This window comes from Primulina huaijiensis, chromosome 17 (genome assembly GCF_012295235.1).
Source record: "Primulina huaijiensis isolate GDHJ02 chromosome 17, ASM1229523v2, whole genome shotgun sequence".
Taxonomy (NCBI): domain Eukaryota; kingdom Viridiplantae; phylum Streptophyta; class Magnoliopsida; order Lamiales; family Gesneriaceae; genus Primulina; species Primulina huaijiensis.
Window position 1 is genome coordinate 15,090,038 of NC_133322.1, and position 18,612 is coordinate 15,108,649.

An 18,612-nucleotide genomic window follows, 5' to 3' on the forward strand; every position below is an offset into this window, starting at 1 on the left:
CATAAGCCCATTTACAGTAATTTGCTAGAAGTTTCAGTTGAAGTCTGGAATCTGCTTTCTCTCTCTACTGGATTTTACTGCTTGAAAAATGCACTCTTTTAGCTCGAATTTCAAGTGATAACTCAATATTTGTGTAACACAAATTCAGATATTTCAGGGTGTTATTTATAGGCAAAAATTCTGACAGTTAGCCTCTCAATTAATGGTCATAATCTGCTTTTATGTGCCATTAACAGCCTTAATTCCATGTTAAATGCTTCAGTTACAAGTCATAAGCAGAATCAGAAGCTGCCTGTTGGAATCTCGCACTACTGAACTCTTCTGCTGCTGGATTCTATCTGCTGGAAAAATACCAGCTTCTGAAATATTAGTTGCTGCTGGAATTGTTAGCTTCTGCTGAAATTTTTGCATTACTGCTGAATATTGCTAGCTGCTGCAAAATGATAGCTGCTGCTGGAAATTCAGATTCTCACATCCCTCCCTCCTTATGAGAAGTTTCGTCCTTTAAACTTGGCTATGCATGATCCTCAAATAGATAAGGGTATTGTTCTCGCATCTTTTCTTCTAACGCCCAAGTAGCTTCTTTTTCAGTGTGATTGGACTATTGCACTTTGACATATGTAATAGTTTGTCGTCTCAGTACTTGGTCTTTGTTATCCACAATTCGAATCGAAATTTCTTCATACTTCAATTCTTCGTTTAGATTCCCCCCAACCAACAGTGGTCCAGCTTCAAGAATATGACTTGGATCGGAAATATATCTTATTAACTGCGAAACGTGGAAAACATTATGGATCCTTGACATATCGGGGGGAAGTGCTAATCTATAAGCAAGTGTTCCCACTTTCTCTAGAATTTCAAAAGATCCAACATATCTAGGATTCAGTTTTCCAGCCTTATTTAATCGGATTACACCTTTCATGGGTGACACTTTCACATATGCTTTTTTCTCCAACTTCAAATTCCACGAGTCTTCTTTTCAGGTCAACGCAGCTTTTCTGTCGATCTTGTGCAGTTTTTAGTTTCTCCTTGATCTTAGCAACTTTATCCACTGTTTTTTGTATCAGTTTAGGTCCAACGATGGCTTTTTCCCCTAATTCATCCCAATATAGTAGTGATCGACACTTTCGCCCATACAGAGCTTCGTACGGTGCCATTCTAATACTGTTGTGATAACTATTATTCTACGCGAACTCGATTAAGGGCAGATGTTCACTCCAATTGCCACTGAAGTCTAGAGCACATGGTCTCAGCATGTGCTCAAGAGTTTGTATTGTCCTCCCAGTCTGGCCATCAGTTTGAGGGTGATATGCCGTACTAAGAGTAACTTTTGTCCCCATAGCTTGTTGAAAGCTCTTTCAAAAACGAGATGTAAATCTAGGATCTTTGTCTGATAGTATGCTAGCTTGAACTATATGTAATTGTTTGATATCATTTAATGTATAATGTGGTCAGTTTATCCATATTATAATTCATACGGACATGTATGAATTGCGCAGACTTCATGAGTCTGTCTACAATTACTCATACTCCATCATGACTTTGTCTCGACTTTGGTAAACCGAATACAAAATCCATGGAAATATTTTCCCATTTCCATTCCAGAATTTCAAATGGTTGAAAAAGTCCACCAGGTCTCTGGTGCTCTACTTTGACTTGTTGGCACACGTGACACTTAGAAACAAACATTGCAACATCCTTCTTCATTCCACTCCATCAGAAACTTTTCTTCAAATCTTTGTACATTTTTGTACTGCTAGGGTGAACTGAAAATTTTGACTTGTATGCTTCAGACATGACTTCCTATCGAAGATTTCAATGTCAGGTACACACAATCGTCCTTTCATCCACACAACTCCCTTGTCATCTGTCTGGAGATCCGATGATTTTCTTTCTTCAGCTTGTTATTTCAGTTTCATCAAAGTGTGGTCTTCGATTTTGACTTATCTTGATCGTTTCTCGTAGGCATAGTTGTACTGAAAGTGACGCTAGGATTACTTTGCCCATATTCTTCCGACTCAAAGCGTCAGCTACCTTGTTCTCCTTGCCCGGATGATAGCTTATCGTCAGGTCGTAATCTTTCATGAGTTCAGTCCATCGTCTCTATCGCATATTTAGTTCTTTTTGAGTGAACAAATATTTGATACTTTGGTGATCAGTGAAAATCTCACACTTGGCTCCATAAAGATAATGTCTCCATATTTTTAATGCGAACACCACTGCAGCTAGTTCGAGGTCATGCATCAGATAGTTTCGCTAATACAGTTTCAGTTGTCTTGACGCGTATGCAATTACTCTTCCATCTTGCATGAGTACACATCCTAAACCTCCTTTTGAAGCATCTCTGTAGATGGTGAATATTTTCCTTCAGTTGATAATACCAATACTGGAGTAGAGGCAAGTTTCTTCTTCAAAGTCTCGAAGTTTTGCTCACATTCTTCACTCCATTGAAACTTAGAGTTCTTTTGGGTGAGTTTAGTGAGGGGTATGGCTATTGAAGAGAATCCTTCAACAAATTTTTGATAATATGCTGCTAGTCCCAAGAAGCTTCGAATTTCTGTCACATTCTTTGGTCTCGACCAATCCATGATTGCTTCTACCTTCTTAGGGTCCAAAAATACTCTTACTGCTGATATTATGTGTCCCAAGAATGTGACGCTCTCTAGTAAGAATTCGCATTTCTTGAGCTTGACGTACAGTTCTTTTTCTCTCAGCGTCTGGAGGGTGAGGCGAAGATGTTCTTTGTGGTCTTCTTCACTTGAAGAATATACTAGAATATCGTCGATGAATACCACAACAAACTTGTCAAGAAACAGTTTGAACACCTTGTTCATGAGATCCATGAATGCTGTCGGAGCGTTTGTTAATCCAAACGGCATTACCATGAACTCATAGTGTCCATACCTTGTTCTGAATGCTGTCTTCGGAATATCTTTTGTTTTGACCTTTAGTTCGTGGTAGCCTGACCTTAAGTCGAGCTTAGAAAAGACTGTAGCTCCTTTGATTTGGTCAAACAAGTCATCTATCTTTGGAAGCATGTGCTTATTTTTGATTGTGATCTTATTCAGTTCCCTGTAATCAATACACAATCTTATGCTTCCGTATTTTTTCTTTACAAATAGAACATGAGCTCCCCACGGAGATGCGCTTGGACGGATTTGCTTCTTATCCAACAATTCTTGAAGTTGTTCTTTGAGTTCTTTCAATTCTGCTGGAGCCATTCGGTACGGTGCTTTTGAGATTGGTGCAGTATTGGGTACTAAATTAATCTCAAATTCCACTTCGCGGTCGGGAATTGTGCCAGGTAGTTCTTCAGGAAAGACATCCGAAAATTCTTGTACTACCGGGATCTCTTCTAGTGCAAGTGTGGTTTTCTCCTTTACCTCGCTTAACATAGCTAGGTAAACTTATTCTCCACTTTTTATGGCTTTCCAAGTTTGAGAAGCAGAAAGAAGAGTCTTTTGTTCTTTTGTCTTACCATGAAATAAAAGTTTCTCTTAGTGAGGAGCTTGGATAGTTACCGTCTTTCCATGACAGTGTACTAAAGCATGATTCTTGGATAACCAATCCATTCCAAGAATTATATCGAATTCCACCATGTTTAGTTGGATTAGGTTTGCCTTGAAATTCTGATTTTCTATGAGAACACTAATATCCCGATATATAGTGAGAGTTTCTAAAATCCGATTTGCAGGATTTGCTACTCTATATGGTTCTTCTAAGTTATCAGACTGAGTTCCTAACTTCTTGGCAAATTTCTTAGACAAGAATGAATGCGTAGCACCACAATCAAATAACACATAAGTAGGTATATTATTGATTAGAATGGTATCTGCTACGACATCATTCGATTTGTCAGCCTCTTCTTGAGTGAGATCAAAGACTCGAGAATTTGGCTTGTTCTCCTTAGGCTCATTTGGAGTTATTCCACCTGCTGGACCATTCCTTGGACCTGGAAAAGGGCATTGAGCAATGCGGTGGTCCATCTTTCCACAATGGAAACAAGCTCCAGAATTCTTACGGCATTCACTAGTGTGAGTGAATCCATAAGTTTGACACTTGACTCCCTCTTTGGTTGCTTGAGAAGAAGTGGTTCCTTTGGCTGGAGCACTGGTAAATTGATTGCTTGAAAACCTAGGCTTCTTGAGTTGATGGCCTGGTTGGTAATGGCTTGACTGAGGACGTTTGATTTTGTTCTCACCTTCACGTCTCTTGATGTCATTCTCAGCCCTGATGGCGGCTCCCATCAATTCATCAAAACTATTGGGCTCGATAACAGCAAGGGCAGATTGAATGTGGCTGTTCAATCCCTTCTTGAAGCGATGTATCTTCAAGGCCTCGTCTCCCATGATGGTTGGGGAGTAAGTTCCCAATGAGTGGAACTTGGATGAATACTCCACCACTGTCATGTTTGGTTGTTGAACCAAGCTTTCAAATTCTGACAGCTTCTGTACTCGAATTGCTGTCGGGAAGTACTGCATCAGAAATGCCTCTCGGAACCTTTGTCAAGTGATAGGCCTCGTCTCTAACATAGCTGGTGAGACTCCTTCCCACCATTTGGCTGCTTTATCCACAAGAAAAGGTGTAATCACATCTACCTTGATCTCTTGTAGAACCTCAAATAGTCGAAGATGATTCTCCACCTCCTTCATCCAATTCTGTCCGACCTCATGATCGGAGCTTCCATTGAAGTTTGTGACTCTTGCTCTTCGGAGAGACTCATAGTGCTGCTTAGTCCCATTCTAAGCTGGAGGTGGTGGCGGTGGCTGATTAGCATTAGGGTTGACAAACCCTTGTAGCGTGGTTGCCACAATCGTGGCTATAGCCATCAAATCCGCCTGATTGAGGCCAACTGTTGGTGGTGGTTGTTGTGCATCCTCATCGTTGCGGTAGTTATTACGGTTTCCATAATGAGGGTTGCGATTGTTTCTCACTGGTCTTCCATCCATTTTCTACAAATATGAAAGTTCTAAGGTTTTGAGCAGAATAGAGAATAAACAAAGGAAGCACTATAATTGAGTAATTTCTCAAAAATTAAATATGAAACAAATGGATAGAAATAAGTTTTACTGATTTCTCACGAAAGTGTAATTACAACTAAACTTCGAAAATGCTATCAGAAATGTAAATGGAATAAGTGTTATTACAAAGAACTATTACTGATTGTCTAATCTATCACTTCTTCTAATCCCAAATCCATAGGTTCCTCTTCGACTTCTTCTTCTTCTTCGGGATCCTCCTCGGGTTCGTCTTCATGGCTGGCTATTACTATTTCCAGATGTTCAATATGACCATGCAGAACTGCATTCTGGTCACTAAGAACTTCAACAGTGTTCTGCAACTCTTGAATCTGAGCATCAGTCTGCTCACAATACTGATTATGCTGGTGCATGAGTTGGTTCTTTTGATCCTCAAGCACTTGGATCTTCTCAACCAAGTTATCACGTAACTCGGTTAACTCTAAAACAGTCTCTTGAATGATCTCTTAAGTGTTCTGCTCTACGCTGTAATTCATCTTTGTCTAGCTCTAAACAGTAATTATGTCCCTTGAGCTTCTCTATCTTCTTCTCTAAGCTCTTAACGTAGCTACTATGGTCAGCCATATTCTGTTAGAGTAGGTGCACGTCGAGCCAAGTGTTGGCCGAGTGTTCACAATGAAACTCTATGTATAAGCAATCTTTATTTTAATAATATTTGAAATTATTGTTTTGGCACATCTTTATCTGTATACCCATGCTAGTTGCATAGATAAAGCCCTTGAATATACAAATAGTAGAAAGAATATGAGATGCTCATATGATGAGTATCATGAAACTCATATTTGGAATACTGTATATTCTAAACGGTTCCTAGTCGATTCAGCCGCCGCTAAGAAGGATATAGGCCGCTCGAGCTTGAGACTAGTATCTGCGATGTGAGTACCATGTTTCATTGGTAGGGGACATTGTNCTTCTCGTCGAGAGAACGAAGGATTTTGGAGTTCGTCGGTGGTGTTAGAACAATTGAATGGTTCTAGGTTAGGTTTTTCTCGTCGAGTCTCGTCGAGAGCTTTCCAACTGTATATTACAATAGTCAAAATTCTTCCTGGATCAAAAGTTATGGTCATTTGAAGTTTGTGCAAAAAACACCTCAATTTCCATACAATTTGCAAAGTCTACTGCATGCGCTTGTTGGAATTAAATTTCTACTGCAATTCTAATGTTACTGCAATCAAGTCTGCTGCTTTCTAGCATTTTTAGGACCAGTCTAGGGCATTCCGGGTCTAATGACCAAGTCTTCTGCATTCAGATCTACTGATTTCCATCTGTTGGTTCTGGTTCAGACTACTGGTTTTGATGCTTACTGTTTTTTGGTCTATTGGTTTTTGTCTACTGTTTTTTTGTTCTACTGAATTTTTTTTTCCCTTCTCATTTCAGACATACTGCTAAAACACTCAGAGCTCTATTGCATTCTGATTTGTTTCCCTTACTGATTTTCCCAACTGTACGTAGTTAGTCTATCGTTTTAGTAGTCTATTACAGTGGTTAATTTTCAGAAGTCTATTAGCTTATCAAAACATATTTTCAGAAATCTATCAGAACTTTTTATTTCTAGTTCCTCCTCCCCATATTATGAAACCTGGTTTGCTCTGATAACACTTCAATGTCACACCCCAAGGACGGGGTTGGTTGATACCGGCGTTGCTCTCAAATTTACATTCGAAAACAACAACCCTCAAAAGTACAAAATTCAGAAACCAGTCTTTTTATTCATAATACTGAATATTTCATTGTCTGATACAAACTTAATAACTAATGTTTTACATCGGAAATGTAAAACCAGACATAACAATGTTTTAACAGATGCAGCGGAAAATATAATTAGAACTGAGAAACAACAGTCTTCTTCACCAGCCCCAGAACTGATTCTGCTCTTCTTTTTCTAACATTTCTTCTTGTTCTTATCTGAGATGGGTATGGTGGGTGAGTGATTTGGTCGTCACTCAATAAGCGGGAGCGGGAATAAATCCCAGTTTTCAAAACCATTTTCAACAGAACCAGTAATACAAATAATATACAGAAACTCTTACTTTCAGAACAGGAATCAATATTCAAGAATAACATGTTTCAGAACAGAAATCAGAACTTAAAAATTTAGCAAGCATGCACGGAGCACGTTTGTGAATTTCATGGCTACACTGATATCAGTCCCCTATATGTTCTCTACTCTAAGGGGTGAGATCAGTAATAAGTAATCATAATTCAATAATCAGGAATGTTTTAGAATATATATTACTACCATTAGTTCAAAAGGTTTTCAGTGCTTCAAAAATCAGAGATAAAAAATACATATACTTTGTTTCAAAACATAAATTATCAAACTGGTTTCAAAATATTTATACATAAGTCCACTTACAGAAATTTGCAGAAGTTTCGGTTGAAGTCTGGAATCTGCTTTCTCTCGCTATTGGATTTTACTGCTCGAAAAAGGCACTCTTTTTGCTCGAATTTCAAGTGATAACTCAAGATTTGTGTAACACCAATTCAGTGATTTGAGATTGTTATTTATAGGCAAAAATTTTGACTGTTAGCCTCCCAATTAATGGTCATAATCTGCCTTTATGTGCCATTAACAGCCTTTATTCCATGTTAAATGCTTTAGTTACAAGTCATAAGCAGAATCAGTAGCTGTCTGTTAGAATCTCGCGCTACTGAACTCTTATGCTACTGGATTCTATCTGCAGGAAAAATACCAGCTTCTGAAATATTAGTAGCTGCTGGAATTGTTAGCTTCTGCTGAAATTTTTGCATTGCTGCTGCAAAATGCTATCTACTGCTAGAAATTCGGGTTCTCACAAACCCTACCGATATTCACAATAAAAAGTAATACTCTTAGCATAAAAAGTAATACTTTTTCATGGATGACCTAAATAAGATATCCGTCTCACAAAATAAGATCCATGAGACCGTTTCACACAAGTTTTTGCTCATACATATTACCTAGATGTCGGATTCAATATTGCAATTATATATTCTTTGTTATTTCACTTTAATACCAAAAAATATCGAGATATTGGATAAACGTCATATCTCGTCCATTGATGTCTCAAAAAACTGTAAATTAGTATCAAAATTCAATACCCGCTCATGATTAAGGTTCTACGTACGTTAATCTAGTGAATTTTAATTAGTATGGTCATATCAAATTCAAATCTAACGTAGCCATGTTCAACAACAAAATGTATCCCTGATTTTATTTCCAAGCCAAAGATAGACTTCAATAAAATTGATACGATCTTTTCAAAATTAAATTGTTCTTATTTATTTACCGATCGTGAGCAATAAAATTTTGGATTGAATTACAAATTGAATCTTTCAATGTTTAATGACTTAAACACTCAATGTATAATAATATAACATTCCAATTGACAAGTGCAATGATCAAAATCAAATTTATTTAAACAAATGAATATAACATTATTCTAATTTTTCAAAATTTCATAATACATAACAAAAGTACTCGATGGACACTTTACTAATGAATATTTTTTTCCACTTGCCCTAGAGTAAATGAGAAATGTCTAATACACCCATATTTTGAATCTGCTTTTCAAAAGTTCTAGCAGTAAGCTTTTAGTGAAAGGATCAACAAGATTTTCAACAGATGCTATCTTGCACAGTGTCACGTCTTCTCTTTGAACGACATCCCTCACTAGGTGATACTTTTGTTCATTGTGCTTCTCACGTTGATGGTTTCAGGGCTTTTATTTGCCATGCACCGATATTATTACAATGGATTTGATGCATAAAGAACAACATCAAGGCTCAACAAAAACTTTTCAGCCAAAAAAGCTTCTTTTGTTGCTTCACAGATCAACAATACAAATTGCTTTATACTCTTCCAACAAGGTAACAACCACCCAATATGAACACATATCCTGATATAGACTTAGGAGAGCTCTACCATCTTGAAAGTCATAATCAGTATATGTGAGGACCGAATATTTTGGTTAATCAACCTTGTAATTAATATTTTCAAAGATATTAGGATATATGATTCTTGAGTTAATTGAGAAATATATTGTACATCCTTGTATTGAAAATTTTTTATATTGGAAATCTTTGGTATCAAGTCAATAATAATTATACCAAGGCATGCATATTTTTGAAAATTAGGAAGAGAATTTACAAGATTGGAATACCATACAAGTTTAGAAGAATTAAGGCACAAGGATTGCAAGTAAATTTCGAAATTTCTCCTAGATTAATTGCCTAATTGTTATGATGGATAGATACTAGGTTAATTGGAAATAATCCATCAAACATTTGCACAAATCCTTGACCTAGCTACCTAAATTTCGAGCCAAATCAAGGGTGTTGGATTAGGGAATGATTGAAGTCAAATAAGGGTGAGATTTGGGTGACGAAATGGTAAGAAAATCGGGTGATTTCGATGCCATATGGGTAGGATTTTGCTGCCACATTAAACCTTCTCCCTTCACCTATAAATAAGCCATCCTCCTCACATCTCACCGCACCACAATTTCGAAAATCCCTTGATGCAAACTTGAAATTCCAGCATCATCCCCTTGCCGAAATCTTGCACAAAAAATCGTCCAAAGTTAGCTTAGATCGAGCCGAAGTGCTGGCCGAACGATGAGCAAGAAGCAATCCAATCTGAAGCGTGCACTCCACGTTTTTAGCACTCAAATATACTGTAAGTGGGCTTGTTTTAAATATTAAATTTTGTTATGCATGTTTCTTCGTTTTTTTGAATAAACAGTCGAGTACGTTTTCTTGTGTTGGTTGTCATACGGTTTTGAGCACTGTGAGGAGTCGACTGTATATGTCTGGGAATCCCAATCATGACATGAATTTACGCGGTGGGGATGTAACCGCTATATGGTCTCGCCTCCTTAGAGGAGTAAAAATTAGGGAATGATATCAGTAAACCATAGAAAGTAGAAGAATCGTAGTGCCTGGTAATGTTATGCATGTGATATGAATGATATTATGCAAGTCATGTGATTTTCGAAATTTTATGCATGTTCTTATATTGTGCTCAATACGGCCCCCACTTGCTGAGTATTTCTCAAAATACTCACCCCTCTTACTCTCACCTCCCCAGATAAATCCGAGGAACATGTTGAGGAAGAAGAGTCGGACCAGTTTTGAGGCTGGTTAAATTCGAGATTGAGATTTTAGTTTAAGTTTAAGCTTAAGTATTTTTTATTCAGTTGTAACGTTTTCGCAATAAACTCTGTCGGTGTTTGGTTATTGGGTTGTAATGACAATGTTATTTCTTTTGAACTATGATATAAACTGGTTTTCGTTCTATATTGTACTGCAAGGCTAGTTGTTTTTCGATTGTGTGATTGTTGAGCAATGCTGGTGTCCACCCTGAGTTTTGGGACATGACATTTAAGTGGTATCAAAGCCGCCAGGTTCATAATCAGGTTGGGGAAAAATGAGAAAATAGTTTTATAGAAAAAAAAAAATTTCGGTGGAATTTTTGATAAAGGCCTATGCTATCCCCTCCGAAACGGTCCAATTAGCGAAAATCACGAATTTTTCGTGAGGTAGGGGTCCAAATCACGAAATTCCTTCGTTTAGGCCTCCGAAACCTCGTTTTTGCCTTTTAAAGAAATATTCGTAGACCCCATAACTTCTCATAAGAAATTCCGAATTCGATTTCGTCGATTGTTCTGGAATCCTCTCGACATATGCTTCTAACCCATGTGTCTATTTCCAAACTTTCCATTTTTGGAAAAAACAATATTTATACATTTTTTTTGAAAATTCATGTATATAGCATATTGTCTCTTGTTCTATATTGTCTCTTTCCGATTCTGAGCATTTCTATTTTTGATTCCAGGAAATGGCTCCATCGACTCCCCTGCGATTCCGCACTCATGCCCAGGCTGTCATTCATATGAAGCATCTTGCCCTTGATTATTAGTCCCGCCAGATGAAGCGACTTAGAGCCAGACTAGGTGATAGGAGACGAGAGATTGAGACCTTAGCCACAGAAAAGGAAGAGATACGGGTCCAGCTCAATAAAGCGATCTATCACGAAGAGCTAGTGAGAGGAGACAACATGGACTTAAGGAAGGTCATAAAACAGAGCCTGTATCGTAAGGGAAGGTTATGAGAGGATATAGAGCGGTACCATAAGGAATTGGAGGAAGAGAGGCGGCAAAATGCCAGGGAAAGAAGAGACTGGAGAATTCATGTGAGGCTATGAGCAGCCTTGCAGATGTGACCCACCGTCTGACCCAGGAGGTTGAAACTCTGAAGAACCATGTCAAGCAGAAGAAGACAAGGCGTGAGTAGCACCAACAGCATGCCAGTGATCTGTTTGACGAGACGGATGCAAAGATATAGGAGTTGAAGGCGCAAGTGGCACATCTTACTGGAGAGAATGCCCAACTCACCCAGATGATAGAGCTACTTCACGAAGACGAGCCGGAAGAGGAGGAGCCCGTAGACATAGAGGCAGAGCCCATAGACGCCGTCGATGGTGGAGAGATAGTAGACTAGAGTGTCTTAGTGACCCTTCTTTTATTACTAGGAATTTATTTTCCCATTGTTGATATGTTATTTCATTCAGTACGATTTGTTTTCATTCAGTACGATTTGTTTCATTCAGTTGTTCCTCTATATTCAGAAATCAATAAAGTTATGTTTAGTTATTCATTGATTTCAGTTATTTCCAGCATAACTTATTCATTCAATCTTGTCATTATTCTTAGAAACGTTTAATTGTAGGAAATAAACAGTAGACCCCCGAGACAAAACTGCAATATGCTAGCAACAACCATGCCAACGAGGAAGACAATGGAACTCAGCCGAGGTCCAGTATTAACTAGGCAGACTTGATGGCTATAGCCACAATACTTGCAATGACACTACAGGGGTTAGTGAACCCGAACGCCAAGCAGCCATCACCACCTCCACCATCGAATATAATCAAGTTCCACTATGAATCACTTCACAAGAACAGATGTCGAACCTTCAGTGGAGCTGCCGACCCGAAAGTTAGCCAGAGCTGGCTGAAAAGTGTGGAAACCCAGCTGCGACTGCTGGAAGTCCCTGAGGCACTCAAGGTGGACGTAATAGTTGTTTTCCTATAAGACTGGGCAGGCAAGTGGAGGGAAGCAATCTCCCCAGCCATGGCAGCCGTAGGACCAGTCACGTGGCAGCATTTTCGAGAAGCCTTCCTGAAACAGTATTATCCAGCCGAGGTCAGACTGCAGAAATCTAGTGAGTTTGAAAATTTCACTCAAGCTCCGGATATGTCAGTTGTGGAATACACTTCCTAGTTCAACGCCCTTGGATCATATGCTTCGGCAATCATGGAAGACAAAGTTTTGAAATTGCACCGCTTTAAGAATGGGTTGAACAGCAGGATCCAATCAGCTCTAGCAGTCTACCAACCTGCCAAATTTTCAGACCTGATTGGCGCGGCTATCCTAGCTGAAGCTGATATTTGTCGAAGAGAAGGGAAAAATAGGAAAAACGACCTCGTAACATCCAGCCTTCTCAAGGAAGACAAATGTTCAAAAGGCCCAATCAGTCAGGTGGACCTCCCACAGGGCAACTCCCCTCCACAAACTATCAAGGACTCAAGCCATGCCCAAAATGCGGCTTCAGACACGTCGGGGAATGCCGAAGGGCCAGCAGTTTATGCTTTGGATGTGGGAAATCGGGGCACAGAATTACAGAGTGTCCTACCACCGCCAACCGACTAGCAGGGCCGAACAAAGGAACTGGGCCATACGCGGGAGTAGGCCCTAGTAAACAAAAGGAGGACAAACCTAACGTCAGGGTCTTTGCCATGACTCAGGAAGAGGCAGACGACGCCAGTGAAGTCGTGTCAGGTACCGTCCTAATTCAAAAACAGCCTGCTTATGCGTTATTTGACTGTGGTACTACACATTCCTTTATGTCTAAGAGATTTGCTAAGAAGTTAGGATGTAAGCCCGAGAAACTAACTGAGCCCTTTTGAATAGCCATACCTACAATTAAGGTCATTGAAACTCACAAAATTTACAGAAATTGTAAAATCAGTATCAGTGATCAGACTTTTTGCACCGACTTGATACGATTGATCATGGTCGATTTTGACGTCATCCTAGGGATGGATTGGTTAGCAAGGAACAATGTGATAGTAGATTGTAAAGGAAAGAAAGTCAAACTCCGAACCCATAATCAGGAGAAAGTCGTGTATCATGGTAAATCCAAGGAACGGAAGTCACTGCTTTCCGCATCTTAAGCTTGGATAGCCATGAAATCCAGAGAAGACATCTACCTAGCAATGGTCACTGAATTAAAAGAAGAAGTCGAGTGAAACTGGAGGACATCCCGATAGTGAGAGAGTTCCCAGATGTTTTCCCAGAAAAACTCTCGGGGAAGGTCCCGAAACGCGAAGTTGAGTTTGAAATCAACTTGGTCCCAGGTGCTGCACCAATATCTAAAGCACCTCACAGAATGACACAAGCTGAGCTCAAAGAGCTGAAAGAACAACTCCAAGAATTGCTAGATAAAAGGCAGATTCGACTTAATGTGTCTCCGTGGGGAGCCCCAATACTCTTCGTGAAGAAGAAAGACTGGAGTATGTGATTGTGCATCGACTATAGAGAATTGAACAAGATCACAATCAAGAACATGTACCTCTACCTCGGATAGACGATCTGTTTGATCAGCTTAAAGGAGCCGCCGTCTTTTCTAAACTGGACCTGAGGACAGGTTACCGCCAGTTGAAGGTCAGGGCTGAAGATATCCCCAAAACAGTCTTTCGAACCAGATATAGGCATTATAAATTCACAGTGATGCCTTTTCGCCTGACAAACGCACCGACAACATTCATGGATCTGATGAACGTAGTATTCAAGCCATTCATGGATCAGTTCATAGTGGTATTCGTCGACGACATCCTCGTCAATTCCCCTAACGAGAAAAGCCACGAAGAGCACCTTTACCTTGCTCTGCAAACCTTAAGCGAGAATGAGCTCTATGCTAAGTTCAGTAAATGCAAATTCTGGCTAAAGAGTGTGTTCTTTTTAGGACATGTGATTTCAAAAGCAGGAGTGTCAGTATATCAAAATAAAGTAGAGGCAATTACAGAGTGGCCGAGACCTAAGAACGCCACCGATATCAAAAGCTTTCTTGGATTGGCAGGTTACTACCGGAAATTTGTCGAAGGATTCTCCTTGATAGTCGTACCATTGACAAAACTCACACTGAATAATTTTAAGTTCATCTGGGGTGAAAATTGTTAGAAGAGTTTCCAGACATTGAAAGAGAAACTCGCATCCACGCCAGTGTTGATCTTACCCACAGAGAATAAAGATTTCACTGTCTACAGTGACGCTTCTAAGGAAGGTCTAGGATGTGAACTCATGCAAGAAGCAAGGGTGATCGCCTACGCATCAAGGCAGTTGAAACCGTACGAGCAGAACTACCCTACGCATGATCTGGAGCTAGCAACGATTGTCTTTGCCTTAAAGATTTAAAGACATTACCTCTATGGTGCTAAATGTGAAATCTTCACAGACCATCAGAGCCTCAAGTACTTTTTCACCCAAAAAGAGCTGAATATGAGGCAAAAGAGATGGATCAAACTTCTGAAAGACTATGACTTGACCATAAGCTACCATCCGGGTAAAGCAAACAAAGTGGATGATGCGCTAAGTCGGAAGGGCCCAGGCAAAGTGACTCTAGCTTCCCTCTCAGCCCAGCCATGTCTGCAAGAGACCGTCAAGTTAAACCAAGATCGAGACCCGGTACTGACCAAACTTAAAGATCAAGTCAGAGAAGGAAAATCTCAAGATCATCAGATTTATGACAAAGGAGTCCTATGGATGAAAGGGCGACTGTTCGTACCCGACAGCGATAACCTTCACCAAGAGATAATGGCAGAGGCGCACTAGTCAAAATTCTCAGTCCACCCAAGTAGTACGGAGATGTACAGAATGAGATGAAAAGAGATGTAGCCGAATTCGTCTCCAAATGTCATGTATGTCAACAGGTAAAAGCAGAATACCAGCGACCTGGAGGATTATTGCAACCTATGGAAATTCTCGAATGGAAATGAGAGCATATTTCCATGGACTTTGTGGTAGGATTGCCAAAGTCTAGGCAAAGCCACGACAGTATATGGGTGATCGTAGACATACTCACGAAATCTACGCATTTTCTACATGTCCGCTTGAATTACAATCTCGACAAGCTGGTTTCACTGTACATGGACAACATTGTGAGGCTGCATGGAGTGCTAGTGAGCATCTTATCTGATAGAGATTAGAGGTTCGTCTCGCGTTTTTGGAAGAGCTTTCAAGTGGTCATGGGAACAAAAGTGACCCTCAGTACGGCCTATCATCCTCAAACCGATGGGCAAACTGAGATAACCTTACAAACCTTAGAAGATATGCTACGAGCTTGCGCCCTTCAATTCAGTAGCAATTGGAGCACTCATTTACCCTTAATTGAGTTTTCTTTCAACAACAGCTATCACAGAAGCAGTGGAATGACACCATATGAAGCTTTGTACGGGAGGAAATGTCGATCACCACTGTATTGGGATGAAGTGGGTGAGAACATCGTGGTGGGACTCGAGCTCGTACAGATGACCATAGACAAGGTTAAAATTGTCCGAGAAAAGCTCAAGTCAGCTCAAGACCGACAGAAGAGCTGGACAGATCTGAAAAGAAGGCCTGTAGAGTTCAATGTGGGCGAGAAGGCTTATGTGAAAGTCTCGCCTATGAGAGGAGTCGTCCAATTCAGTAAGGCCGGGAAACTAAACCCTTTAAAATCTTAGAAAAAGTGGACACGCTAGCATGCAGACTAGTATTGCCACTGAACATGTCAAGAATCCACAACATGTTCCATGTATCCCAACTGCGAAAGTACATTCCAGACCCAAGCCACGTATTGGAAATATAACCACTCATAATCGAAGAAAACTTGGGAGAAGAACTGAAGTACGAAGAGGTCCCTATCAGATTCGTGGACACCAAAGAACAAGTTCTTAGACGACGTACCATTCCCTATGTCAAAGTGCAGTGGTCCAACCACACAGAGTGAGAGGCAATTTGGGAAGTTGAGGAAAAGATGCGAAAAGAATATCCCTACCTATTTGGTGACCTAGCCAACTCAAGTTTCGAGGACGAAACTTCTCATAAGGAGGGAGGTATGTGAGGACCAAATATTTTGGTTAATCAACCTTGTAATTAATCTTTTCAAGGAAATTAGGATATAGGATTCTTGAGTTAATTGAGAAATATATTGTACATCCTTGTGTTGGAAAATTTTTATATTGGAAATCTTTGGTATCAAGTCAATAATAATTACACCAAGGCATGCATATTTTTGAAAATTGGGAAGGAAATTTATAAGATTGGAATACCATACAAGTTTAGAAGAATTAAGGCATAAGGATTGCAAGTAAATTTCGAAATTTCTCCTAGATTAATTGCCTAATTGTTATGATGGATAGATACTAGGTTAATTGAAAATAATCCATCAAACCTTTGCACAAATCCTTGACCTAGCCACCTAAATTTCGAGCCAAATCAAGGGTGTTGGATTAAGGAATGATTGGAGTCAAATAAGAGTGAGATTTGGGTGACGAAATGGTAAGAAAATCGGGTATTTCGATGCCATATGGGTAGGATTTGGCTGCCACATTAAACCTTCTCCCCTCACCTATAAATAAGCCATCCTCCTCACATCTCACCACACCACAATTTTGAAAATCCCTTGCTGCAAACTCGAAATTCCAGCAGCATCCCCTTGCCGAAATCTTGCAACAAAAATCGTCCAAAGTTAGCTTAGATCGAGCCGAAGTGCTGCCCGAATGATGAACAAGAAGCAATCCAATCTGAAGTCGTGCACTCCAAATTTTTAGCACTCAAATATACTGTAAGTATGCTTGTTTTAAAGATTAAATTTCGTTATGCATGTTTCTTCATTTTTTTTGAAAATACGGTCGAGTACGTTTTCTTGTGTTGGTTGTCATACGGTTTTGGGCACTATGAGGAGTCGACTGTATATGTCTAGGAATCCCAACCATGACATGACCTTTATGCTGTGGGGATGTAACCGCTATATGGTCTCGCCCCCTTAGAGGAGTAAAAATTAGGGAATGATATCAGTAAACCATAGAAAGTAGAAGAATCGTAGTGCCTGGTAATTTTTATGCATGTGATATGAATGATATTATGCAAGTCATGTGATTTTTGAAATTTTATGCATTTTGTTATATTGTGCTCGATACGGCTCCCACTTGCTGAGTATTTCCAAAAATACTCACCCCTCTTACTCTCACCTCCCCAGATAAATCCGAGGAACAGGTTGAGGAAGAAGAGTCGGACCAGTTTTGGGGCTGGTGAAATTTGAGAATTGAGATTTTAGTTTAAGTTTAAGCTTAAGTTTTTTTTATTCTGTTGTAACGTTTCGATAATAAACTCTGTCGGTTTTTCGGTTATTGGGTTGTAAAGACAATGTTATTTCTTTTGAATTATGATATAAACTGGTTTTCAGTCTATACTGTACTACGAGGCTAGTTTTTTTTCGATTGTGTGATTGTTGAACAACGCTGTGTCCACCCTGAGTTTCAAGGCGTGACAGTATAGCCCAAAGGTTCCAACTCAGAAGCTGAATAAACCAGCATATATCCTCTAGTTTTACAAGGATATTTTAGAATATGCTTTACAGCAATCCAGTGCTCTAGTTATGGTTTGACTGAAATCTAATAAAAATTCCAATAGCCTAAAAAATATCTGGTCAAATGCATATTAGTAACATACATGAGACTTCAACAACCGAATCATAAGGAACTTGTTTCATGTATTCTACGTCACTTGGAGTCTTGGGATTGTGCTCCTATGACTAGTGAATTCCATGTCTGAAAGGTGTTTGAACTTTTATGGAATTCCGCATTGCATATTTCACCAATATTTTATCAATATATAAAGATTGAAATAAAGTAAATTTTTTGTTTTTCTTATCCCGAATGATTTGGATACCAAGAACATAATTTTCTTCCCCCAAGTCCTTCGTGTCAAACCGTTGAGCCAACCATTTCTTAGCAGATGTCATCACCCCTACATTATTCTCAACTCTTAGGATATCATCCACATATAACACGATAAAAATCACATTTTCATCTAAAATTTTCTTATAGACAGAAAGCTCATCATTATTTTTATCGAAATCATCATATTTCACTGTTCGATCAGATGTTCCAAGACCTAGACGTCTGCTTAAGTCCATGAACATGTTTTTTTTAGTTTGCATACTTCATGCTCTTGATCGTTTTGGATAAAACCATCTAGTTGCACCATGTAAATGGTTTCATCAAGATTTTCATTAAGAAAAGTTGTATTGACATCCATTTGCCACACCTCATAATCAAAATGAGTTGCAATGGTTCTTAAGAAATTATTCTGTTAAATAGGGGTTGTTCACCCTCTGTTCTGTTCATTTTCAGATCTATGAATTTGATATTTGCAAAAGACTCTAAAAGGTCTTGGAGATCATCGAGACTGATCATTTCTATTGTTGTTATCATATTTTTTTTCTGAGACAATTTTGATGAGATTGATCATTTTTTCGTCATCAGTTGAAGGTT

At 39.2% G+C, this 18,612-nt stretch overlaps 2 protein-coding genes across 2 annotated transcripts; both read right to left on the reverse strand.

The window, feature by feature from the left end:
- Positions 1-601: 601 nt before the first annotated feature.
- Positions 602-1,157, reverse strand: LOC140962632 (uncharacterized). Its single transcript, XM_073421580.1, has 2 exons — positions 916-1,157; positions 602-824 (listed from the first exon to the last, which is right to left on the reverse strand). Exons 1-2 carry the CDS (start codon positions 1,155-1,157, stop codon positions 602-604), a joined length of 465 nt encoding a protein of 154 aa, XP_073277681.1.
- Positions 1,158-3,497: 2,340 nt separating this feature from the next.
- On the reverse strand, positions 3,498-4,409 carry LOC140962634 (uncharacterized). The gene has a single exon (XM_073421581.1). The coding sequence runs from the start codon at positions 4,407-4,409 to the stop codon at positions 3,498-3,500; it is 912 nt and encodes a 303-aa protein (XP_073277682.1).
- Positions 4,410-18,612: the final 14,203 nt, after the last annotated feature.

Excerpts from the sequence above, each read along its gene's own strand:
- LOC140962632 (XM_073421580.1), bottom strand. The coding sequence starts at position 1,157 with ATGGCACCGTACGAAGCTCTGTATGGGCGAAAGTGTCGATCACTACTA. Across the intron at positions 825-915 it reads GAAAGTGTCACCCATGAAAG|ATTAGCACTTCCCCCCGATA; the intron begins GTGTAATCCGAT and ends ACTTGCTTATAG.
- LOC140962634 (XM_073421581.1), bottom strand. The coding sequence starts at position 4,409 with ATGACAGTGGTGGAGTATTCATCCAAGTTCCACTCATTGGGAACTTAC.